This window comes from Sminthopsis crassicaudata, chromosome 3 (genome assembly GCF_048593235.1).
Source record: "Sminthopsis crassicaudata isolate SCR6 chromosome 3, ASM4859323v1, whole genome shotgun sequence".
In the NCBI taxonomy this organism is placed as follows: Eukaryota; Metazoa; Chordata; class Mammalia; order Dasyuromorphia; family Dasyuridae; genus Sminthopsis; species Sminthopsis crassicaudata.
Genome location: NC_133619.1, coordinates 198577408 through 198605336, shown reverse-complemented (window position 1 = coordinate 198605336; position 27929 = coordinate 198577408). Strand labels below are relative to the sequence as shown.

Sequence of the window (27929 nt, the reverse complement as noted above, 5' to 3'; positions counted from 1 at the left end):
TTGTGAGATTTTGGTCTAGATTTCTGCCAGACTACTTTTCATATATCCCAACAGTTTTATTAAATAATAGCTTCATGCCCTTATAGCTGGATCTACGAGCTTGTCAAACACTGGTTTATTGTACTTTATTTGCTTCTGTATATTGCTACCTTATTTTTACCTACTATGTGTCATTAACTACATGAAATCCTGGGTATACAACTACAAACAAGCAAGACAGCCTCAATTTTATTTTAATGGGAGAAGATGACATATAAAGGGGAACTGAGGATAAATGTGCAGTAGTATGGCATTATATTTATCATCCCTGCTGGTAAATGACTACAAAGCAGTATCTGATCATTCAAGTCCAAAATCTGCTGAAGAAGACTTTGTGAAAGTGGAAATTTTGCTCCTTAATCTTTATTCTGAGATGGATGTAATTAAGAAAATGACAATAGTAACAAAGTAACCATTTACCTGAGGAACTATTAACTGTGACTCATGAATTGACTGAAGACCCTCAGATTCTGAAACTATTACAGGCCAAAACATTTGAGAGAACTCCTTTCCTACCCTTTCACCAATGCATATCTTTCACAGACACTAATAAACTTGTTTCCATATATATAAAGAAATAAGGATATTAAGACTCAGAGGAATTAAGTGACTTAATTGTTGTCACATAACATGTACTGAAATAAATATATGCTGAGATAATGTATTCAAAGAAAACTTATATGAGAGAGTTTTTTTATTGAGATGGAAAACTATACAATCATGGATTTAAATCTGGAAGAAAAGGTTGAATAGAATAGGAAGAAAATGAAGATGAAAAACAGATCTGAAAGGAAGATGAATGAATAAAAAAAAACCAAACATTTATTGTTTCTTATGTCCTAGGCACTCTACTAAGCACAAATACAAATTCCAAAAGAGAGCTAATCCCTGATATCAAGAAGTTTACATGCCAATAAGGAAAGTCCACACAGGAGCAAAGAGTTTTGATCTCAGGAATCACAAAGATAAGTAGATGTACAGGGCAATCAGTTAACACACCCTTTTAAGAAGCTATGATACTATTCATATAATTAATGTATCTACAAGACATAGTGGATTTGGAAAGATGGAAAGGAGAAAGGGTAAGCACTTAGGCAGATGTCAAAATGGCTTGAATGGACAGGTTGATGAATGGAAAGATGAAACATAGTCTGGAATTTGGGCATGACAAGATATAATTGACTTATGGAACTAGTTTATATTATTTCCTAGAGCAAGAAGACTGAAGATGAGTGCATTATTTTCCCAGTGACTTGGGGCATAGATCATAGAGGCAGGAAGTAGCAGAGGAAAAATCTGAATTTAAGTTTCCTGACTCCAAATCCAATGATATTCATGAATCTTATAAGTATGCCTTTCTCCCAGACATTCCAGAAAGCATGTGTGGCAAAGACATATAGATTCCACTTTAAACCTTTTATTAGAGTAGAATTGCGCAGGTTATATTTTTAGACATGAAATCAAAAGTTTTTTACTACCAAAGGAAAACTTAAGTAATTCATGCTGCTTCCAAGCAATTATACATTTTATCATTCAAGTATCTGGTATAAATGTATAAATATAATGCTTTACATTTTTATCATTCGTATCATATATATTTGTTACATCAATTATATGTCTTTTTTTGTACTAATTTTGTATGGGAGGTGACCAGTGGAAAACCTCCTAAGAAATCTGTGAAACAGAGTAGGTAATTTCATTGACTTTCCTGGGAAAGAAAGTAATTTTTTACATTATTTGAGTACTCAATTAAGTATAGAAAAATACAATGCTCAACTTTCTTGGAAATAATGTTCCTAGAAAACAGCATAAAATTAAAAAACATGAATGTTGATACATTGAAGTTATGGGAAATTAAGGGTTAGGTTGCCACAATGACCAAAACCTTCAATCTTTCACTAGAGATTGCTGAAAGTACATTTTTTGCATATGATTCTTTATAACAGTTCATTAATTCTGATAATATACTTTTAACACAGTAACCATGAAATAATCCTTAAAATGCATTATACAAAATAAATTTGGAAAGATGCAAATCATTCTCACTAGTAGTTTCTTATCTGTAACCTTTTGTGCTAATATCTCAATTAAGAAAATCTTTTAAGGAATATTCACTTTTCACAATACATGAAATCTATGGTGCCATAAATTCTTAAAACTGCAATATTTTTTCTATTTGAATCTTAAATTCCACCATATCAGATGACTATGTAGAAGTATTGTACTGTATACTACATTGCTGTAAATTTCTCTACCTTCAATGCATTCTGAAAACCAAGGGGAAGGTTACTGGGATGTTGGTCACTGCTGTCAGAAGACATGAGATTCCAGCATCACTTTAGAGATCAAAGAACTTGAACCCTGCTTTGAGGCATAATTGCAACACAAAACTTGAATTATAAATTATTGTGTTAGCCACATCAAACAATGAAAAGCTGCAATAAATGCACTAAGAATCTCTTTACTCGGCAACAACTGGGTGAACTGAAGGAAGCCAACTGCTCCAAAAAGTTGCTTGCATCAGGCCTCTAATTTTTTCTCTTTAATGAGCTTAGCTATAAATTGCCAATGCAATAGTGAAAATGAAGCTATTAGTAAAATCACAGGAATGCTCGAAGTCAGGAAAGTTAAGTGCATTAGTTTTGAGCATTGATTGTATAGGATCCAAGCTTCCTGACTCATAATCTAGTGTTCTTTACACTATGCCATTCCTCTTTGCTTTGGATAATCACACAGTTAAGTGTGAGAAAACCAAGGAGTTTGTCATTTACCTAAACCTCTAAAGGAAGCTAAGTAAAATCATGCATTCTACAGAACCAGAAAGGCATATTGCCACCATTGTTCAATTATTCAGTCATGTACAACATTTTGTAATCTCATTTGGAATTTTCTTAGCAAACATATTGAAGTGGTTTGATAATTCCTTCTCCAGATCATTTTATACATGAGGAAACTAAGGCAAACAAAGTTAAGTGATTTGCCCAAGGTCACAGTGTCAATGTCTGAGGTCAAATTTGAACTCAGGTCTTGTTGATTCCAGGACTAGCACTTCCATAACAGCTATCATAGAATACCATTGGTAGCAGAATTGAGTGACAATTTCATTATAGAAACTTTGTAGAACTCCTTTGGAGTAATAAGCCAAAGAAGACATAATATTTGACCTTGTTCCATTTCTAGGACTTGTGTAGGAAAACAAAACAAAACAGGTCTAATTCCCACCCCTCTAAGATAAATTCAAAATTTATTTGAGATTATAGTCACCAATTGCACCTATTTAGGGTGAGAATAGAGAATGATGGGGAGGAAAAGATAAGTCACCCTTCATAAGCTATAAAACATGTTTGGATGAATATTAAATATTGCTTTTGTAAGCCTTACAAGTCATCTAACTATTCCCCCTTCATAAAAATCAGGTATCAAGTCAACAGTTATTGCCTCTTCTTTTGTAATATTAAATGTCCAGTAAGTCAGGATAAAGAACAGAATCAGAAGAAAAGTTGCATGTATTTCTGCCTATAGTAATTTTTCATCAGGGGAAAGGCTAAATATAGATCAGGTTTTAAAGTCGCATCTAGTTTTCCAATTGTCACATGTTTTAACTTATTATTATTTAACTCTTACCTACTTATCCATTGTTTTGTTGCTCTTGTGACTACTACTGTACAAAATCTCTAGAGACAAAAGAGTTTAATCCTTCACTGAATCCTTCCCCTAGTAAATAAATTGTCACTGATTTTTCTACAGCAGTGAAGTACTTAAAAGCAATTTCATCTGCTTCTGTGACCAAATAGCCAGTGTCCTGGAAAGGATTATAATTATACAGGGTATCCCAAAAATGTATTTTAACCTTTAATGGCTATTTAATAGCTTGTTAAAATTATTAAAGCTTAAAACTGCATAAAGGCTTAGCCATCTAAATAATTATAATATTCTTATTATGCTATGTGTCAGACATGATATTTAGCCCTTTCCATTTATTATCTCATTTGATCCTCACAACAATTCTGAGTGGCATGTACTCTATTACCATTTTTACGGATAAGAAAACATGAGACAAAAGAAAGTCAAGTGATTTGTCCAGAGTCATGCAGGTAGTTATTGAGACTCCAGATCCAAAGTTCAACTCACTGGTCCACCAAGCTGTCCTGTATTCTAAGAATCCAGCTACTCTTTGAAATACTTGTTTGTTCTAGGTAACTGCCTTTCTGATTTAAATTCTGCTTGAGGAATCATTCTGGCATTAATTATAAACACTTGGAAATGTTTAAATGTGCTCTCAATTATGACATTTGTATCACACACATTATGCTTCTATAATTAGGAATATTTTAGTCAATACTCAGAAATAAAGGTAACTTTGGAAGTTTGTAGATAAATTACTAACTAGCCTCTGTGTACCACATAGAGAGATGGAAAACAAGCCTAATTATATGTATATCAGACCTAGTTTCTATCTTTCTTGAGAGTTAACAGTCAGGATACATAAACACAATGGAGTCCATGGTTTGGCATCTTAACAAGAAAGATAACCTAATCTAAGAAGGTACTATAACTGAAAGACATATCTTTCAACAGAGAAATGAATTCATGTCTTGAGTTAAGACAATATGGATAAAAATGGACCTATGGACTTCAAGTTCTTACCAAGTCTTGTGAGGTATATAACACACACAGAATATAAGCTATACTGATACATTGTGTAATGTGGGAGCCATTCTTTATTTATTAAAGGAGAATGGGAAGAAATAAAAGGAGAAATAGCAGCTAACTACCATGAATACTTAAAAGAGTTATGAATCAAGAAGCCAAATTCAATGTCTACCTGTCTGTAAAGGCCAATAACTCAGAAGAAAAAATAGATTTTCACAAAGATACACAGGAAGTCAATTGCTTTAAGAATGACATTTTAATTTCCCCTCCTCTTCATATGATATCTCTCCAGAAAAGGTTTGAAAATTCCCACAGATTCTACTGACTCTTCTTTCCTCCTGGACATTTCTCCTAGTAGCAGCTCTGGACTCCTACTTGCTTTTCTTCTGGGTGAATGCTGATGCCTAGCATGATTATGGCCAAGCGATGAGAACAGTGGAGATTCATGGGGTACAAATTCTGAATGGAATGTTGAAGGAATAGTAGATGAATGGGTGTGGTGGGGTACCCCAAAATTTGTGTGTGGTGAGTAAATATCAGGAGATGTCCTTTGTGGGGGAAGTTGGAGAATAAATTTAATGCCCATCCTTGTATTAGAACCAGGCACAGGTGTGGGTATAGCCAACAATTGTGCTATGGTTTGTCCATGCATTTTATCCACATGAGGACAACCATGTGGAATCCAGGAAGCACAAAGGACACAGACATTATAACTCGCACAGAGGTGTGATCCAAACCGATGATTACTACATTCCTTCATCCGCTTAAGAAGAATTTGCTTTCGGATGTCATTTTTAATTTCCTTCTGAGGGATAGAACTTATGATGCTGTTAACAGTTCTGTTATGGACAGTACCACCCTTAATTATATATGGCCTAATATAATTAAAACACCATGAAGATTCTCTATTATTTACTGCCTGGTTCTGGTATTTGGGAATGGATATAGCCTTACCTTGTTTGTCTGGATATGCCTTGGCACAGTGGTAAAGATGTGAATGACCTTGTGCAGAAGAGAGAGAATCTCTTGTAGACTCCAACTGCTCACCAAAGATTGGTGTATTTATTTGTCTATGTTCAAAGCTCAGTGAAGATGTTTGCTGAAAGTCAAACTCTGATGAGGGTGTGTTTGGATGTTTGGGCCATGTAAAATGTGTGGTACAGTATTTGGGAGTCTGTGCAGGTTTGAGCCATTGTTTGAGGAATGGAGATGAAATTTCTTGTGTGTTGCCCAGAGGAGGTGTGGATTGTTGCTCAAGACTTGAATAAAGAGCAGTCTGACTGTTCTGGGAAGGTATGTCCCTGGGGTTAGTGTCTAGAGGAAATGTGACCCAATTTGTGGATTTTGAAGGAAGCTTAATCTCCTGGACAGAATCTGGTTTATCTTTCGTCAGGAAGTCAGAACCGGATGACATTTCATCCTGCTGTTTAGATCTTGGTTCATATTTCATGCAGTCATCAGTATCCTGTCTAAATTTGATTTTGTGATTTAGATCTGAAGCAAAATGAACCTCTGCTGTAGGACCTATTGTATCCTCTATTTGCTGCTGATCAGCATCAAAGGCAGTTTTAACATGGTGAATAGGAGCCAGTAGACACTTAACATTTTGATCTGGCCCAAGTTCATCATTACTTTGGTAACTGAGGCTCAGAGGAATCTCAGTATAGTTATTGGAGTTAAGAAGAAATTTAGCTCGGTACTCTGGATCTAGTAGAAGTTTCCTAAGTGAGACCTGGTAATCAGGGAGCAACTTTGTCTCAGTCTCGTGACTTTTTGATCTTAGTGGATGTATAATGCAATGTTTGGCATCTGAAGATTTGATCCATTGATTGAACTTTAGTCTACTTTGAACACTGTCTTTGTCTATCATCTGATCAGCATATAGTACAGGACTTGCCTTTTGATATCTGCCTGGTTCACCACTGGTTTTAGAACAAGGATCACAGTATATCAATGGTGCATCTTTGGCTCTGTAACTGAAGGTCTTTAATGGTAATGGGGAGCTTATACTCCTTTCATAATGCTTCAGTGATTGGGATGCTTTAGACTGATGATTATAGGATGGAAATGGAATAATTGTGGCTTTAGTCCCATAGTCTAAAGATAAAGAACTTTTAGTTTTGGTTCTCGGGCTGCAGTTTCTACAGGATGTAACCTCATTCTGATAGTGAGGGATTGAAGAAATGGTGGTCCAGTAATTGAGGTGTCGTACATTTTCAGCCCAATGATCAAATCCTTGGAAAATCCTAGGAAGGTGCTCTTGGTCCAATGAAGCCTTATTCCACAGGTCAGGGCTAGGTGGAGAAGTTATCCAGTTTTCTGAGCATGGCAAATCTATGACATCAGCAGTCTTTACCCTAGAATCAGAAAATGGCAAGGATGGAATTACGTTTCTAGCCCAATGTTTAGGGCATGATGAACGTGTGGTTGTAGGTTTAGTAGTAGGGCACTGATGATCAAGATGGGGTAAGGATACAGCCACTGTTGGATTCTTGGCATGCGATAATTGTATAACTGAGCCCTGGTGTTTGAAGCATGATGAGGGAGCAGATGTGTTCTTGTGGCCAGGATGGGGCAACACCTTGATTTTGGCCTGGTTTTGATTTAAGTGTGGCATCATCAAAGGCTTATAATGATGATGTTGTGTATTTAGTGGTGCAGTCCAATATGAAGAACATGGTGATATATCCACCTTGGCCCGGTGATTTCCAGATAGTTGAACTGAGGCTGTTGATAAGAGAGATGATATGAGTGAGGGTAAGATAATATACATTCACCAAAGTAAATAATGCTATGTGAGCAGAATTTATGGAAAAAGCAACAGAGAAGTTGGGAGAAAGTGAAACCAATACAAGACTTTTTGGTCAGAGTTTTCAGTGCTTTCTCATATGTGAGGTAGGCTGGGTTGCTATTATCATATCCTTTTGATGGATTGGAAATTGAAGTTCAGTGAAGCTAAGTATATGCTGCAGAATCACATGATTAATAAATGGAAAGATAGGACCGGAACTTTGATCTCAAGATTGTCATAGTCTTGAAGATCATTAACTATAGAGGATAAATATCAGATAGATCAGCCAAAATAAATGGGTCCATGGATTCACCGGGAAAATGGGGACTGAGTAAGAAAATATGAGATGAGTACCAAATATTAAAGTTCTTACCATTTGGCAAAATCCTCCTTCTTCTCATGGTGCTGTTGGATGTTTTTCCTTGAGAAAATATTTTTAATTAATTCAAATGAATCTCCATTAGCCCTCCCATGCACAAAATTCAATTTTCTGGGAATGCTCCTTTTACCTACTTGCACTAAGCCCAAACAACTTTTTAAAAAACTCTTATTTCTACTGTTCTTATCTCTGTTTTTGATAATATAGCTTGATATTATCCTCATCTTTCCCACAAATGAGAAATAGGTAAAGCAGGTCAGTGGCCTTCTTTCTCCCCATCCTGCTTCCATTCTTAATTATCCTCATTCAAAGGAAGTTGGATTTGTTTTTGTTTGGTTCCAAAGAGCAGAACTCGGAACTATTTGGAAGGAAGATTTTTCTTTGATATAAGGAAAATACTCCTTCTATAATTAAAGTTATCTTACGTATAATAGGTAGCCTAAAGAAGGAAGGTATTATATTGTTATTACATATATTTTTTTGTTGAGATATAATTTTAGACAATTAAAAATAGGACTGAGATATGGTCGTTTTCTCTGCCTTTCTACAGAAACATTCTGAAGGGCCCTGATGACATTTTCCCCTCTAGCTTCTCAGTTCTCATTTCAAATTATTTCTCACCAAAAGGAATTCCAAGAACAGGAAACAGAGTATTCTAGATGCTCCAAGGATCAGGAACCAAGAGCAGTTCAATTCCAAGTGGTGATGATGGTGGTAACAAGCTTCCCTAATACAGGATAATATATAATAGATTAATAAATTTTCTATAAAAATAAAACAACTGAGAAAAAATCAGTCTGTCCAAAATACAAGTGTTTTATGAATATATTATGCCCTAAGATGCAGAGAAAAAAAAATAGAAATGCTTTCTCAGAAAGCTAGAACTGAGCCCTTGTTTGTGGTTTTATTTGCGGTTCCCTAACTACTCTTGATCTCTTTTCACACATTTTTAAACTACTGGTTTTAGTTTTCCTTGTTTACTTCTAGTCAGAGTTGTCTTATTCATCTGGAAGGGCCTAGATAGTACAGATTCATAAATAACATTATTTAACAGGACCTGCTGATACATAAAACAATAATAATTTGCATTTATGTATTAGCATTTTAAGATTTGCAAAACACTTTTTTTTCTCACAACAAAAGTTGTGTGAGGTTTTACATATGATGAAACAGTACCTAAAAGATTAAAGAATATGCCTATCCACAATCATATTGGATAGTGCTTTGAGAAAGTTTTTGAAGTCAGCTTTCTAATCTCTAGAACTGTTCATGTTTTTTGTCATAATACACAAATAACTATGCTTGTATCAAAATCTTTAATTTCCTATTGGACTATGCATACTAACTGTTTTCTCCAAAAAAAAAAATCATTCAATTAAAGATTATATATTTCTTGAAAAGCACTAAATGCTTGAGTTTCTTAAATTCAACTTTAGTTTTTATTCCTCTGGAAGGCATAAACTGTAGATCTAGAAGGTCTCTGAGAGGTGGGACTATCTCTTATTAATCTTTGAATATCCTATAGTTACCAGCATAGAACCTCAAGTATTTATTAAACAAAAAAAGAAGTTAATAAATGGTTTTTAGCCAGAAAAGAGTACATATGTAGAATCTTATAAGGGCTTTCTGTTGAATCTTGGGACATATATAAGAGAAGGAATAGAGAAAATCAGCAATGTTTCATGCCAAAATTTCCTCTCCCTTGTAAGGAATGGAATCCATATAAACAATTTATTTTTTCTTAAATCAAGTAAATATAAAATTAGAATGTGAGACAACAACATCAAAAATGTAGAAATTTTCTTTTCCTTTGTCCTTCTTTAGAAAATATCCTATTTTTTTACTATAATACATACAACCATAATAGTTCATGTCCATTATAAAAGTTGTATACTACATTATAAGATCATCTATCCAGAATTCTAGTATCTTAGTATTGTAGATTTGGAGCTAAAAGGAATCAAAACCTCTTTATTATATAAATAAGAAAATAAACCCCAATAAGTGAAGTGACTTGCCCAAAGTCTCACCAATCATCAATGACCAAGAATAGATGTAAATTTACAGAGTCTACATAATACCCAATAAATTCCTTTTGTCAGAGCCAAGGTTTTTAGAGAACCCAGCTTCCTGCTTCTTTCTTCAGCTCCTGTGATTCCAATTCCCGTCTAGGACCATCTTCAGTCATCTTCTATATCTGCCACTAGACCTAGATGGCTCTAGAGGAGAAATTGAGGCAGGTGACCTTGCACAGTACTCCCTTACTTAAATCCAATTCACTTGCATGTCATGATGTCGCTTTCATAATGTCATGGTCTTCTTTTAAAATGGAAGACAAACAACCACCTCTGTGAGTAGGACTAGAAGCTGTGCCACTGGAGACTCAACTGAAACTGACTAATTGGACAATACAGTTTTCTTTCTTTCTCTTTTCTTTCTTTCCTTCTTCCTCCCTTTTTTCTTTTCTTTCCTTCTTCCTTTTTCCTTTTTTCTTTCTTCCTTTCCTTTTTCCATCCTTCTTTCCTTTCTTTCCGTTACTCTGCTTCTTTCTATTCACATAAGATATCATCCCCTTATCTGTGGGTGCTCTGCCCAAAGCAAAGTAAATTTTGATTGCTGAAATCTCAAGATATTTTGGCATTTACTGACTAAATTTCTTTCTTAAGGACCATGCCTTAAATTCTGATAACTTTGGCTTCAATTTATTATTCAAAAAAAGGTCAGACCAAACTCCAATTGGTCATTGTTTGAACCCTGATTGCCTCAGAGTGGATATAAAAAGCAGTTTCCATTTTGGCCAAAAACTCTTGATGGTTTTCCTCTTCCAGATTGATTTTTTTCTCTTTTTTGACTAGGTAAAAGAGGCCATTCTTTGCTTCAATTTTGATTTAGCCTTAATCACTGAATAGGTATTGCCTCTGTCAAACTGAGACCAGTTAAAGATCTTACTGTATCCAGGGCTATCTCCAGTTGTCCTGGTCTATATCTTGCTAATGAACCCAAATGTCTCTTTGAAAAAAAGGTGAGGCTGATGACTTTGCACAGCTCTCTCTCACTTGAAGCCAATTTACTTGAATGTCCTGATACCATCTCCCTGATGTCATAGTCCTCTTCCAGCATGAAAGACAAACAGCATTCCTAGGGTTTGTTCTTGTGTATGTCAGACAATATTATCCCTTTTGTTTCTTCCTATTTCTGTCACACTAAGAAAATGTCTATCATGTTTGCTCCTGGTGATGTGAACCTCTTTACTCTTGTGCAGTATTCATTCTAAAGGTCCATTAACCAACAAAAGCTTCAAGAACAGAAGAATAATAAGATATTTAAATACAAATCAGGAAACTAAATCTTTTTGGTTCTAAGTGATCTTGATTAGTACAAACTTCCTTGATATTCCTCCCCTCCAACTCCTAATTAACGTGTGACATCCCAGATAATCACACCTTCTTATTCTATGCAGTTTACAAGATCCCAAGCTGTGGCATTTGTGTTTCCAAACAAAACAAAGGACCCTGTTATTATTGTTATTATTATTATTGTAAATAATAAGCAACTAAGAAAAATAGCCAGTATCCCCACAGATTCATACTCTATGCATAATATCTAATTCTAGGAGATATTTGCCTGTATCCTTCAATGATTTCATCCTAGTGATTCTATCCAAAGTTCTAGAGATCTTCCTTTGGTTCTTTTAACAAACTAGAAGTACCAATGTAGAACTCTGTTCTATTTTGACTCATTAATAAACTTTCTTCTTTATTTTAGTCATACAAGTCATTAACTTTGAATTTCATCCTACTTTTCATGCAAAAATCATTATCTATCATTACCATATATTATAGATCAACCTACCATTCTTCTCTGGTCCTTAGGATTACTTGTCCTTAGGATTACTTGTAATTTTTATTCTTACAATTCACAGCCATTTAGTAAAGAGACTATTGGTGTTAAAGAGATGGGCTTTAGTGGCACTGAACTTTGGTGATCATTGAAAATGCAGAGCAATTTTCCAGATATGATCCTGACTGATTTCTTCTTTCTCAACTCTGAATCCATCATTTTCCATCTACAGCACCTGTCCAAGATAAACATAAATATATTTATAAATAGACAGACAAACAGATTTAGATAGATAGACAGACGGACAGATAGATGGATGGATGGACAGATAGACATACAGAAAGATAGATAGATAGAAAAATTAACTTGAATTAGTGAGTTTTTTCATTTCCAGTCTCCAGTGGTTCAGATATAAGACCTCCAGAAAGTACAATCAAATATATCAAGTAACTCATCTCCTAATTAGATCCTAGCCCATGTATGTGTCCAGAGCATAGAAAAAAAGCAGGGAGAAAACCTGCAACTAATTTGCCTGAGTTGACAATATAAAAGTGAAACAGACCCAATCACTTGCAAAGAAATGCAATATATATATATATATATATATATATATATATATATATATATATATATATATATATACACATATACATACATATATATATACATACATATATATACATACATATATATATACATACATATATATATACATACATACATATATATATATATCCTACTTCTGCACCAGTGTAGCAGTGAACTATGCTTCTCTTAAATTATTTTGGGGGAAAGTGGTATAGAATTAGGATCAACTTTTTTGTTGTTGGAAAACTATTTTAGCTATTTTAAATTATGTCTGTTAAGTCTTTTAGATTGACTGTGACAATTCAGAAGACAATAATTCTATCTATGGATACTTAGCATTTAAAAATATGGTAGCATTCTTAAGAAATGTAACCTAAAATAATTTTGCAGCTGAAAAATTAATGACAAAGTGGGACAAAGGCACCAGTGAGATAAGTAGTGATGAAGATTGTTATAATACTATTCTTTTGCACAAAACTTTATGGTTTTCAAAGCACAGAATGTGACATTGTGTGACTCACTGGGTTTTTTTTTTTTGCCAAGTTAATGGATTAAGAGGTTGAATTTCAATCTTACTATATCAAAATATCTTGAAATCCATCAAATACATAATGAAAATTAAAGAAAATTATAATTCCTAATAAAAAAATTTAAAAACTGACTCATTAAATTAAGTTGCTCTCAACCAACTTTATTTTCTATCTCACCAAGCCATTATTTTGAGTTTTGGCGAGAGTAACATACATTGTCTTTTCAGTATTTCCTCTAAGCAATTATTCAGTATCTCCCCCACCATCATCCCCTGCTTCTACACCTTAATGGAAACGTAACCTTGTAATCTCCAAATCTTGCAACAGAGAATATCAGTCTATTGTGTATTGGAAAGAGCCCTAGAAGCATAGATCCAATTACTATGTCATCTACTTCAAAGAAAAAAAGTTTTTCTTTATCAAAAAGTGAACCAGCTGTTGTTTTTCTCCCATCAAGAATATATGGGACTAAACATTCACCATAACCTTTAATCTGAGGAGGCCATTAGGGTCAACAAGTCTTATTGTTCTAGATGGAAAAAATGAGGGGTAAATGAAGAGGAGCCCAACAATGCAGGATTTAACACAACATTATGTGGAATAGAGGGGAAAGAGAAGATAGTAAGAAGCCCAAGAAAAGGGGCGAGGATTATCTATAAACTCAATTCCATTTAGATAAAGTAGCAGTGAGATTAACAAAGAAGGAGAGTATGGGGGAAGTATATATATATATATATATATATATATATATATATATATATATATATATACTAGAAGTACCAATGTAGAATGCCGTCCTATTCTGATTCATTAATAAACCTTCTTCCTTATTTTAGTCATACATGCCATTAACTTTGAATTTCATCCTACTTCTCATGCAAAAATCATTATCATTTGTCACCATTTACTATATATTATAGGTCAACCTACCATTCTCTAGTCTTTAGGATTACTTGTTCTAGGATTATTTGTAAATTTTTATTCTTACAATTCACAGCCATTTAGCAAAGAGAACATTGGTGTTGGTGTTAAAGATAGATAGAAATATATATATATATATAAAAATAAAGGGAATGATAGCAGGAAAGAAAATCAGAAACTGGTGATAAAAAGAAAAGCTTTGCAACAAATTGTATGGAATCTCCATTAATAATAAAAGCAATGTAAAGCAACTTAAGAATGATCTGGAAGATAATTTTTAAGTAATTATGGACATTAAGGCAGAAATGAGAACTCTCAAAAAAGAAATATGAGGGGAAAATAAAAAATATGCCACAAAAATTAGTTCAGTTTAAGCTATTAAAATTAATATTATTCTGAGATTTTTGAAGCAGGGGGACGGGAAAATGAGATATTTGGAACTCAAAAATATAGAAGAGGAATAAAATTTGGTAGAAGGGATCAAAACATGAGAATATAAAAAAGATATATGAATTGGTATAAAATCCAAGCACTTGACTTTGAAAATAGGATGAACAAAAATATTTTTAAAATAATAGCATATTTCAGGAATTAACGCAACAAAATTCTTCTGAGGGATTGGAAACAGAAGAAAATGTCCATAGAATCCATGAGACCATGGACAGAGAAAAAAATCAAAGTTTAACTCTAAAGGAAACATAATAATATCATAACTTTGTAGTCAAAGAAGTATTTCAAGATACAGAAAGCAAGCAAATGAGTTTAAATCATCCAGGGCTTTACTTTGTCTTTAACAAACCAAAGAACAAATCAGAATATAATCTTACAAAATGCAAAGGAGATTTGTTTCTACCTCTAAAAATAGCATATTCCATAAAGCTAAATCTAATCATCAATGAGAAGATATAGAAGATATAAGTCATTTCTTCAAAATAAATTTTGGTTGAGTTGAATACTTGATAGGAAACACTTCAAAAAGAGAAACATATAGATATAAATTTAAAAGAATAAAAAAGATGAAATCAAGCAAAGAAACTAATGTTGTTTTTATTTTAGATGTAGACAAGGCTATTTTATTGTAGATCAAAGAATAGAAAAAGAGCATAGATGGGCAAAAAGACTAAAAAAGGTTTTAAAAGTTAGAATATAGAGAAGAAGCAAGCAAAAACTTTTTTAAGATGTAGGGTGGGGAGTAAATTGATGAGAGTCACAAAAAACAAAAATATGTGATAGAGGAAGAACAAAGCTCTTGTCTCTCTCCTTCTCCACAGAAGACTAAGGGTGAATCAATTGCTAACTATTATGTTCCATAAATGAGTTATCAGATTTTAGAGCAACCCAATAGGTAAAAGACATAAGGGTGGTAGTGAAGCAAACATACACATTCTGGGGAAAACTGACACAAATCAATATCATTCAAGTAAAGAGAGTGGGTATTTGGGCAGGATAAGGAGGAATTCTGAATATTTGGGCAGAGAGAAAAGGAAGGTCTGAATATTTTGGCAGAAAGGAAGGAAGGAAGGAAAAAAGAAAAGAAGGAAGGAAGGAAGGAAGGAAGGAAGGAAGGAAGGAAGGAAGGAAGGAAGGAAGGAAGGAAGGAAGGAAGGAAGGAAGGAAGGAAGGAAGGAAGGAAGGAAGGAAGGAAGGAAGGAAGGAAGGAAGGAAGGAAAGGAGGGAGGGAGGAAAGGATAGAGGGAGGGAGAGAAGGAAGGTGAAATAGTCATAAAAGTTGATACAATAAACTTGTGACATAAAAGTAATGAGATGAAAGAGGGTCTCTGCAAGATGAATTTGGAATGAATCAGTTACGTGAATGAAACATACCAAAGGGATCAAAAGCTGGCATGTAAAAGGAAAAGGGGGAAATTAGAAAAGAAACTGATGCAAAACAAATAAATGGAGGAAAAACTACTTATAATCTTGTATGGTTGTGTGTGTAATTTAAATTTTTCTTTAAGATGAAAGAGTATGGAAGAATGGTTTAAGAAAAAAACAAGGAATTTTTGTATTAAATAAATATACTAACTCTACACAGTTTATCAGATATATTTCCTTCCCTCCACTCACAAAGTCTTTACTATAAATGAGTCCTTATCCCCTCTCTTCTAGATCATTGCAATAACTTAAACATTTGTCTGAATGCTTTTAGTCTCACCCTGCTCCCCCTCACCAATCTATCAGCCATATACCTGCCAAGCTAATATTCTTATAGCAAATCTGATTATGCCCTGTGCCTACTTAAAAATTTTCAGTGGCTCTATATTACTAATAGAATAAAATAGAAAATCCAAAGATTTTTTTTAATCTACCACATTCTATTTTCTGCTAAACTTTTCTTATCTTATTTTATATCATTTACATTACCCTCTGTTCCAGTCACTCTGGCCTGGTAACTATTCCTCAAGTACAACACTCTGTTTCATGGGTGGAATGCTTTTCATTCTCATCTTCACTCCCCAGAATTTCTAGCTTCCTCCAAAATATAGCTCATAAGCCTCTTCCTGCACAAAGTCTTTTCTGATCAAGCCAATTTTAGGGCTTTTTAATTGAAATTATCTTGAATTAATTTGTTTTTATTTTCTGTTGATATTTCTGTATATGTATTGTAAATCCCTAGGAAAAAAATGGAAACTCCTTGCGAAAAAGGAGAGTTTTTTCCCCTTGATATGCACATTGCCTAGCACTCAGTAAGCACTTACTAAAAGTTTGTTGAATTGAAGTAGACACACAACAAAGTAAAAATCAGGACCAGGAACAATATTTATTATTTATCAAATTATTCCAAAAAAGAAGGAATTTTAATGATGATTTCAGGTAAGAAAACAATATAATCTTATCAGAAGTAAGAAATGGAAAATACATTATGGTTAAAGATACAAGATCAATGAAATAATATTATCATTAAGTACACACATACAAACAACAGCACATGCTTCATAGTATTTAAGAGAAAATTGTCAAATTATAAAAAGCCATACTTTCATAATAATTAAGAAATTTCAATATCTATTATTTATAACTAGATAATTTTTTAAAGATAAACAAGATTAATATAAATTTAGAAGATTGTTGGAATAATTATGAAAAAGATTTTTAGAAATGTCTATTTTTAGAATATGAAATAATTCACAAAAGCCATGTTGTAGCACATAAAATTATAAATATTTGAAAAAGGCAAAAAAGCTGATCATATATTTCTAAAACATAAAACAGTAAAAAAAAATTATAGAGGAAATATAAACCTAAATGTAGCCTACGTAATGTCAAATCACTAATGATAAAACGTATGTGTGTATATTATATACATAAATGTGTATATATGTCTATACTTACGTATATGAATAACTGATAACATGAGTAAACAAAGCCAAATGTCCTTAATAATCCAGCTAAAATCTCTAAAATATCTGAAAATATTCATAGTAACAAAAATGGAGGGGCAGCTAGGTGGTACAGTGGATCGAGCACCAGCCCTGAAGTCAGGAGGACCTGAGTTGAAATCTAGTCTCAGACACTTAATACTTCCTAGCTGTGTGATCCTGGGCAAGTTACTTAACACCAAATGCCTCAGGAAAAAAAAATGGAAAAAGTAAATAATAAAATAAGCATACATTTTAAAAGAAAATAGAGAAAATAGCCACCTCCCCCCAAAATTCTGAAATTGGAAAAGATAGAAATAATATAGTGACAAGTAATTAAAAAGTTGTATTTTTTTTAAGATTAGCAAAGGTTATACACCAATAACTAAAGATTTTTTTAAAAAAATTATATGCTAAAAGAAGTGGCAACCCTCTTTGTGGTGGCTAGAAACTGGAAACTACGTGGATGCCCATCAATTGGAGATTGGCTGAATAAATTGTGGTATATGAATACTATGGAATATTATTGTTCTGTAAGAAATGACCAACAGGATGATTTCAGAAAGGCCTGAAGAGACTTACATGAACTGATGCTGAGTGAAATGAGCAGGACCAGGAGATCATTATATACTGCAACAACAATACTATATGATGATCAATTCTGATGGACGTGGCCCTCTCCAACAATGAGATGAACCAAATCAGTTCCAGTGGAGTAGTGGTGAACTGAGCCAGCTACACTCAGTGAAAGAACTCTGGGAGATGACTATGAACCACTACGTAGAATTTCCAATCCCTCTAATTTTTTTCGCCTGCATTTTGGATTTCCTTCACAGGCTAAAGGTACATTATTTCAAAGTCCGATTCTTTTTGTTCAGCAAAATAACTGTCTGATCATGTATACATATATTGTATTTAATTTATACTCTAACATATTTAACATGTATTGGTCGACCTGCCATCTGGGGCGGGGGTGAAGGAAGGGAAAAATTGGGACAAATGGTTTGGCAATTGTCAATGTTGTAAAATTACCCAGGCAAATATCTGATAAATAAAAACTATTAAAATAAAAAAAAATATATGCTAAGAAATCAAGAATTATGAGAAATACATGATTTATGTACAAAAATATTTTTAAAAACTCCAAATATCAAATAAGAAATAAAGATAGTTTAAAAATTCAGCATTAGGGGATAAAAGGGGGAGAGAGGGAAGAGGAAAAGAGATAGAAAGGGAGCAAAAGGAAGAAGAGAGGAAGGGACAGGAAGGGAAATGAGAGGATGAAGAAGGTGAGAGGAGGAAAAGAGAAAAAAGAAAGAGGAGAAAGAAGAGAAGAGAAAGAAAAGAAAAGAAAGAAAAAAGGATAAAGGAGAGGAGAGGAGAGGAGAGAGAAAAGGAAAGGAAAGGAAAAAGCAAAGGGAATTCTTTATAAGGCCAAGTTTTAATAACTCCATATCTCAGGCTAGTAAAAAGGAACAAAGAGCATAAAAGTTCTAACATTGTTAGTTGGCTCAGTAAAAAGGTTGTCAGAAAGTTCCCCCGAAATGAAAATCCAAAACTTTATCTGACCTCATCTATTGAAGCCATTGTCCCAGGGACAACTCAGGTTTCCATTTAAACTTTACCTGCAACCACTTTAGATTCCTGGTAGAGAAGGTCTAACCACAGCCCTTCACAGCTACCTCCTACATAGTACTGTCCTTTTCCATCATCTGTTGAATGAAAATAAAGAAAATCACATAACCTCAACTGTTCTGAGTAGGCCCAATACAAACATTTATTATACAACCTCAATTGGGTTTTCAATGCTGCTAGACAATCCAACTCTATTGTTCAGTCTTTGTTTTTGAAGAGGACCAAGGGACATCACAATGTTGTGGTCAAAATACAATGTGTTTGACTGTGGCTGATCAGTGCAATGTGACTTCAGAAGGCTCAAGAAGTCCTTTAGAACTGGAATAGAGATGTCTCTTGATTTATACGGATCACATTTCTTTTGTGCTACTGTGATTCTGCCTTGCCTGTAGTACATAGCGACTTCTTTGATGCCCGAGTCTCCCATGTCTCACAATTAATACTAAAGTTTTCAGAGACCTTGGTAGTGTCCTGGTACTGCTTATTCTGACCACCATGTGAACACTTGCTTTGTGCGAGTTCTCTGGAAAATAATTTTTTTAGGTTACATGCATTTGATATCTGGGTTATAATATGGCCAGCCCTTTGGAGTTGCTTTCTTTGAAATAGAATTTGGATGCTTGGCAGCTCAGCTTAAAAAAAAAATTTTCTCTCCCACACTTTCTTTCAGAGCCTCCCAAATGCTGAACTAGCTCTATCAATGTATATAACAATGTCATCATCTGTGTGGATATTCCTAATAAATATAGTGCCAAGGTAAGTGGAATTATCTACAGTATCCACAATTTCCCCATTTACTTAATCTATGGTTCCACATTATGGATGGTGTGGTACTAGCTGGTGGAAGACCTCTGTTTTCTTGGTATTGATTGTTAAGCCAAAATTAGCACAAGTGGAAGAGAATTAAACATATTCTGTTGCATCTCAATGCCAGAGGCTACAATGAATGCAAAATTATCTGCAAACAAAAAGTCATGTACCAACTCTCCCTCCATTTTGGTCATAGCTTGCAGCCTTTTCAAGTTACTAGAGTGTAGTAGCTGACCTTAGTGCTGTTTTCATCCTCATCAAAAACATCTGACAATATGGTGGAAAACATCATGCTAAAAAGCATAAGAGTAAGTACACAGTCCTGCCTTACTTCATTGATGACTGGGAAAACATGGGATGATTGTCCTTCACCCAGAATTCATGCAAATATGCCATCATGAAAATGAAGTACAATATTTGCGAACTTCTCCAGATAACCAAATTTTGCCTTGACAACACAAGTCCTCATGACTGAGAGTATCAAAAGCATTGTTCAGATCAATCTATAAAGACCTCTATTCTGCTCCTGGCATTTCTCCTGGAGTTGTTTGGTCAGTACACCATGCTGACTATTCTGCAGCCCCTTCTGAAGTCACATTGGCTCTTAGATGACCATCTTCCAGATGAAAGATCAATCTATTAAAGATGTTTCTGGCAAGAATCTTGCCAGCAGTGACTAAGAGGAACCTCCGTCTATGATTGTCAGAGAATAGCTTCTTTCCTTTTTCTTTATAAAGATGGACAATGAAAATACCTCGATCTCTTGAAGGATAACTTTTCATATAATCCAGAGGATTTATCAGTTTCTTTATAAATAGTGAATCTTCTGCCTTGTAGGAATCTCTGCTGTAACTCCCTTATCAACTCACTCTCTCACTCTCCATAACAGATCTTTCATAACTGTTTATCCCTCCCATGGCTTTTTCTCTGCCTATTTTTCCAGCAAAGAAACTTGACTTAGATTTTACAGAAAGAAAAAAAAGCCATTCATAATAAGATCTCTCTTCTCCCTTCTTCCTCCTTCCTGCCACTATTTCTTCTTTCATCCCTTTCTCACATGACAAAATGACCTTCTTACTCCTCTACTTCAAGTAATTCCATTATCCCATCTCTTCCAACAGGCTGCTCCTCTTGTCATCCCTTCTCTCTTTCACTTATTTGTAATCTCTTCCTCTCCACTGACATTCTGTATTGCCTATAAATATGCTTATATCTTACCTGTCTTGATTAAAAACCTCCACTTGATTCTTCCTTTCCTGCTATTATACTTTAGTCATTAGCCCTTTGTCACCAATTCCTCAAAAGAGATTATCTACATCAGGTTCTCTCCACTTTCCCCTCACTCATTTCTTAACCCCAGTCCAACTTTGGACTTTTATCTTTTCAGAGGAACTTCTCTCTCCACAGTTGCTAATGATTCCATAGTTATCAAATCCAAAAACATTTGATATCACAGTTGATATCTTTTTTTTATTTCTGAGACAATTAGTGTTAATTTCCCAGGGTCATTATTATTAAGTGTTTGAGTTGGATCCCTTCTGACTCCAGGGCTAGTGTTCTATTCACTGTACCACCTCTGTAGCCTTTGACTAATGTTCACTCTATGCTTTTAGGACATCATTCTTTCCTGGTTTTCCTCCTACAACTCTAACTGCTCACTCTATCTTCTTTGCTTTACTTCAAATCACCCTGTAACCTCAGATGTCCCTCAAGATTCTGTCCTGAAACCTCTTCTCTTCTCCAACAGTGTCCTGTTGATCATCAATTCATCAATCAATAAGCATTTATCAACCAGACTCTATCCTAAGCTCTGGTATAAAAAGAAGCAAAATTAATCCCTACTCTCAGGGAGCTTGCAGTCTAATGGAAGAGACAACATGTAAGCAAATATATACAAAATAAACTATGATAAACAGGAAGAATGAGAAATAAGGAGACGGCATTAAAATTAAGAAGGGATAGGAATTGTATTGTTAATTGTATAAAGATGGGATTTCAGTTGGAACTTAAGGGAAGTCAGGGAGGTTAGTAGTTGGAGTGGAAAAGAAAGAAGATCATTTCAGGTATGAAGGGACAGCCTGAGAGAATACCCAGAGCTGAGATGGAATGTTTTATTTGTGGAAGAGGCAGGATACTAATTTTACTATATCTGAGCATATGTTGAGGTAAGGTTATAAAAAGATTGGAAAGATAGGATCTCAACAGCTCACCTGGATTTAATTATCATTTCTTTTATGACCATTCTCAATCTCTCTACCTATACTGCTCTATCTTATAGACTTTTTATCTCACATTTCCAGTTGTGTTTCTGACATCTCAAATTCGATGACCAATATTATACTTAATATGCCCTAAACCAAATTCCCTAAACCCTTCCCATCTTCCCTACTACTGCAAAAGACATCTTCCCAAACTCTCAGGCTTGCAACCTGGGAGTCATCCCCTTACATGGTCAAGTGAACCATTTGTGCCTGATCTGGGGTAGAGCCTTCTGAGTGCCATTTGTCTGATCAGTCATTTTCAGATGCATTGTACCTCAATTCCAACATAGTGATGTCATTTTGGTCCTCTTCTAGGACAAAGGACACCAACCAACCAAGATCTGTTGATTTCACCTTTGCAACATCTGACTACATCCCTATCCCTCTGACACTGCCACCACTCTGGTGCAGGTGCTTATCAACTCCCATCCAGATTACTGCAATAGCCTTGTGGAGGGTCTGACTGCTTTGTCTTTCTTCACTTCAATCTTCCATTTTTCTAAATTATAAGTCTGATTATGTTACCCTTTTAGTCTTACCCCAAACCCCAATATATTCCAAAGCTTCCCTCTTGCTTTCAGGATCAGATATAAAATATACTTTTTGGTATTCAAAGCCTTTATAATTTATCCTCTTCTTATCTTTGCAATCTTTTTATAACCTTACCTCAATATATGCTCAGATATAGTCTCCTGACTCTTCCATAAATAAGACATTCCAAGTCAGCTCTGGGCATTCTCTCAGGCTGTCCTTTCATACCTGAAATGATCTTTCTCTTTCACTACAACTACTATCCTCCCCGACTTCCCTTAAGTTCCAGTAAACTTTTCCTATCCCCTCTTAATTCTAATGCTATCTCCTCATTTCTTATTCTTCCTTTATCATAGCTTATTTTGTATATATTTGCTTACATGTTGTCTCCTCCATTAGACTGCAAGCACCTTGAGAGTAGGGATTAATTTCACTTCTTTTTATGCCAGAGCTTAGCATAGAGCCTGGTTGATAAATGCTTATTGGTTGTTGAATTGGTCTCTTTCTGTCTGCTGTTAAATATTCAGTGCTTTTTGAATGCCTCATTTCTTTCCAACATCAAATCTGAACTGAGGGTGTTTGCCTTAGAACCACACCTTAAACAGCTCTTTTACTAAATAGCAAAATAAACATTTCACATCTACATTATTTTTATTTCTAAGGAAATAAAAAAATAGGCTTAGTAATCACAGATCTTAGACAAAGTCAAACTTAAAGATTCAATCAAGACAGAACTCTACATTATATATCAGCGAAATCATTATTGTTTTAGATGCATATTTACAAACCAATCAATGTATATATGTCTGAGTATATGTGGGTATATATGTATGTAGGTCTGTGTTTGTGTATGTGTGTGTATAGACACATGCATGTGTGTGTGTGTGAATTTGTGTGTGTGTGAATACACACACACACACACACACACACACACACACACACATATATATATCCATATAATTATATCTGTTCTTAACCATAGTCTGCTAGGAAGAGGTGGGGAGGATGAAAGAGGAAAAAATAATAAAGCAAAAAGTGCTTAGTAGAGAACAAAAGAATAACCTATAAGGAAGCAAAGAAAAGATGGACACTCATGAATATAATTTTTCTGTTATTATATATGTTTTCTTGAAATAGAAATTTGTCATTAGATATTTTGAATTTTTCCCGGTCTTCTGCTGAGTACATTACAAGGTTTTGCTTTTTTGTTTTTTTAATTTTCCTTTTCTTTCTCTTTTTCCATTCTCTTTTTTCTCATTTTGTATTTAGTTCAACAATTTTTTAAAAAATCAAATAAATAAGTTATTTTCTTTAGCTTCCTTATTTTCCAAAATATTTTACTATAATATTAAATATCTTTATAAATTGAGAAACTGAAATAGCATGGAATGTTCTTATCTACAATGCGAAATTTTCTTTATTGAGAGAAAGGAAAATAATAAATTTATTCTTCATTCCTTTAAATCAAGAAAAGGGATAGGCATAGAAGACAAGGATTCATCCAAAAGAATACAGCCTAAATTACTCCCAAATGGACAAGAGCATAGGTGAAAATGTAACAGTAATGGTTATAGTTAATGAATCAATACTGTGCTTTCAAATACATACTTTATGGATAATTCTGTACCTTTAAGGGCTAAGATATACTACAAAAGACTCAGAAGATAAAGTTTTTTTCTTTGAGACTTTTACAATTTGGGAAGAGGAGGTGATAAAATAACATGAAAACTTTAAACATCAAATATATTTTTAAAATTATTAAATATTGCAAGCTGAATCAACATGTGATCAGAACCAAATGGAGAATACCAGGAAATGGTACAAGGGGCAAAAGGTACTATCATATGCCTTCAAAATAAAAGTCCTAAGTTTAGGAGTTGGAAGGAATTACTTCCTTAAGAGGAAAAGAACCATTTCCCTGCGTGGCAGGGAAGCTGAGCTTAGTCACTCTGGTTCATATGAGGCATGTGTCTGGGAAGTCAAGCAAATGCCTGTTTTCTACATATAATCATACCTGTTAACATTTGCATAGTGTTTTGTTTTGCTTTGCTATTTCCAAGTATTTGCCCCTATATTAAGTTCATATCATAGATACGATAGAGATAGTGCAGGAATTATTCTATCCACTTTGTAAATAAGCCAAATGACATACTTAGCAAAGTAAAGTCAAGAGTCAGAAAGAACTAAAGACTGCTAACTAGAAACTTACCTTCCTTCTAGACTATGCTGTCTTTCAGGGGTCTTAATCTATCTGGGGATTAATCTTCCAGATAGATGTGAGGGGCTACAGTCAGATTTTTGGATCTCTGAGAAGATAGGGATAAGGAAACATGTATATAAGACAGGCACATAATCACATTGGAAGGTTACAGTTGGTAGTTGGGTTCCATGACTGTTGGAACCTGGAGAATGTTGTGGATTTTTTTTTCAGATGGAAAGCAGTAATAGCAGAAACAAAGCTGCACTTTGATCCTATGTTGTTTTATTTCTAAGGCCACATGATTCTTATGCCCATTCATTCATTCAATAAGCATTTATTAAGTATCTTCTCTGTGCTAGAACTTTGAGGTGTATGACAAAGGTCAGAAGTTTATATAATGAAAGATCACTAATTCCATATTTTTATATGAAGGGGATACAGAATGATGGAAGAAAAGGAGGGTAGCTTTATTGTTATTTGTTGGTGTTAATTTTCATCATGATATTAACATATATATATGAATTTTGAAAATTTGAAAAGAAATATGTGTGTATCCTTATAGTGACCAATGAGGTATATATATTTTGGCATTATTATTGTTATTTTTATAACTGACAAGATGTAAAGCACTTTTAAGTTTTATTATAAAATTTGCCTTTATTCTGGTCTTAAAATTTTGCATGCTCCCTTCAAAGAAACAAGATATCAAAGGATCAAAAGATTATCCTTGTCTGGTGTTAAGTTTTCATACATATGTCAAAGAAAATAGCTAATTCCTATTTGATTCTTTTAAACTGGGAAGAGGAAAAGGATTAGAAGCAAGGTAAAAAGTCATCTGGAAAAATATGGACAAAATTATTCCCCAAATGGACAATTTCATGACTGAAAGTGCATCAATAGCAAAAGGAATAGCATATAAAGGAAGTGCCCTATATAAGAAATAGTTTTGAATGGATTAAAGAGTTTGCATTCTCTATGGCTCATTATACATAATACTTTAGTCTCAGAAATACCTTCCAGTCCGTAATTCCTCCTTGATTCCTCTTATCATCACTGATGAAACCTAAAGTATTTTCACCCAGTTTGAAATAATTATGAAGTACAGTACTAGAAAAAAAGTCATCCCTAACACTAGAACTTTTAAGAAAAGTAGTTATTTTTGTCCTTTTTAAAAGATGATTTCATGGGGCAATATTTTGACTTGTGCATAAAGTGAATTTCAGTGAAACAGTATTGCAAAAAAAAAATTGTCAGCCTTTCTATTCTAGTCATCCAACTCCAGAAACAAGACAAAAGTCAAGATGACTAGTGATAGCCTAGAATGCACTGTATGATCTTAGCATCTTTGATGTCAGACCAAATTTTAAGCTCTTGACACCACCTGCTTCAGCTATCTTCATGGCTGTTGAAATAAATTATTCTTAACAGCTCATCCCACCAGAAGTAAGTTTTCATATGTTTAGGGTAGACATGCCCCTAACTCACTGGTGGATTTAAGGCCTGTTGATTATACTTAACTTGATTTAGCCCACCTGACAAAACAGTTTTACTGAAGTATGGCTTCCTGCATGATATAGCTTCTTGGAGCCATAAGTGAGAATTGGGTGAAGTGGACAGCAATGGTGGATGAGCAGCCCTGAAATAGTCCACCCTGAACACTCCATAATAGTGCTCTTCTGGAAACTATCAAGCAACTTGAGTACTGCATTTTGAGGTTTTTATATTTTCAGAAACTTATTGCCTTAATTTCAAAGTATAGAAAAAAGGTTACTTGATCTAAATGAATATCTTTTTAACCACTGTATTGACTCACAGCCCATCAGAGGTGACTGAGTTAGAGTTTTTGTAAGTCTTAGCTGAGGAACCATTGGATTTGTTGGTGTTTATGATAATTTAATGTTCTTACATTTGCACTGAATAAACAACCCAGTAACAATGTGACATCTGTTTTATATAACATTCTAGTTGTATAGTCTACTAAGAAAATTCTCATCACCCTAAAAAATTAGGTAAAAAATTCTTATTTTGTCTACCTGTTCCATCTTTGCCATTCTGATTTTAATCATGCAATTTTCCCCATTTCTTCGATGGATTTATCTGGCTTATATTCCAGGTCCTTTGTGTAATTTGGTTATTCTGAAGCAAATATAAAACTGGAGAAGATTATGCCTGGGAACAAGTTTTGGATTTCTGGAAAATATTTAAAATTATATGAATAACAAGCCTTTGGCCAGCTTTTCATATTGGCCAGTGTGGAGCTATACAGTTTCCAAAAGCCAATATATATATATATATGGATCTGGATATCTATATCTCATTTAAAAGAAACAAGTACAAGGAGTGGAACAAGGTTCATTGCATTTTATGAATGTTTGTCAATGTGAAAAATTTCAGGAACCAAAGAGGGAAAGCATAGAGAACATTTAGATGAAGATCAAAGAAAGAAACAAAGCGATTTTGATATCAAAATGTACTCTAGACCACCTGAAGAGTTTGTAAATAAGAACACAAGCCCAATATAAGGTCATGGTATAGTGTTGATAAAGTCCTTCAATTATCTGAACATCTGTTAGTCATATCTGATAGCAAAGCAGCTAATACCTTCTTCACAGAATCAAAAATTCATGTTTCAAAAAGCAAAGAAAGCAATAAAAAGTAATCATTTTCTACATTTGACCTGTTTATGGGTATGGTGAAAAATGAGATGGTGAGAAATACCCATACCATCCTAGAATCTGTGATAAAAAGAAAAGAAAATAGGGAATACTGTACATTTGAGGGGGGGTGGAGAAAGACTTCAAAGGGTAGAACCCATTCAGGGTTGATTTATACTTTGAAAAGGCTTATTTATCACTCATATTTTAATATTTTGCACTTTGAAAAAGGACAACAGATTCACGTGCATCTTCTAAAGGTTGCAAAGTTTTGAGAAGCTCACTTGCATCTAAAAAAACAAAGAAAGCAGCTGAGCTGTGATTAGAGAAAATAAACTTATTTTTAAGATATGGACTACTTCTGTCACTTTTCTCTAATCACTCATTTCCAGGACTAATAGGAGAGACTTGAAGTTTTAAAAACTGGGAAACCCTGAGACCCAAAGTTGTTTGGTAATTGTAGCAGCTGATAATGGAGCCAGAGGCAGCCACTTAACTGAGATAATTCAAGTGAATCCACACAGATGTCAGACTCAAAGAAATCCATCTCTTAATAAGATGTGTGGAAAAAATCATGAGTTGAAGTAGGAGAAACTGTGAAAAAATATGTGGAGGGACTCTAAGATCAAGATTGTCTGAATCTGTAGATAAGGCAAAAGAAGTGTTTGGACAGATATAATGCTGTAGAAATTCTCCACTGGATTATAGAACCCCAAGGAGTTAATATACAGTTTTCTT

The 27929-nt window shown here is 34.2% G+C and overlaps 1 protein-coding gene across 2 annotated transcripts; it reads right to left on the bottom strand.

The window, feature by feature from the left end:
- Nucleotides 1-4932: 4932 nt before the first annotated feature.
- On the bottom strand, nt 4933-24697 carry LOC141560959 (uncharacterized). 2 transcript variants are annotated; one of them, XM_074299810.1, is made up of 6 exons: nt 24547-24697; nt 18726-18812; nt 11715-11937; nt 8484-8589; nt 7857-7904; nt 4933-7419 (listed from the first exon to the last, which is right to left on the bottom strand). In XM_074299810.1, the coding sequence occupies exons 5-6, from the start codon at nt 7882-7884 to the stop codon at nt 4949-4951; spliced, it is 2499 nt and encodes an 832-aa protein (XP_074155911.1). In that variant the 5' UTR covers nt 7885-7904; nt 8484-8589; nt 11715-11937; nt 18726-18812; nt 24547-24697; the 3' UTR covers nt 4933-4948. The 2 variants fall into 2 exon arrangements, with proteins under 2 accessions (XP_074155911.1, XP_074155912.1); XM_074299811.1 differs by lacking the exon at nt 18726-18812 and having other exon boundaries at nt 24547-24665.
- Nucleotides 24698-27929: the final 3232 nt, after the last annotated feature.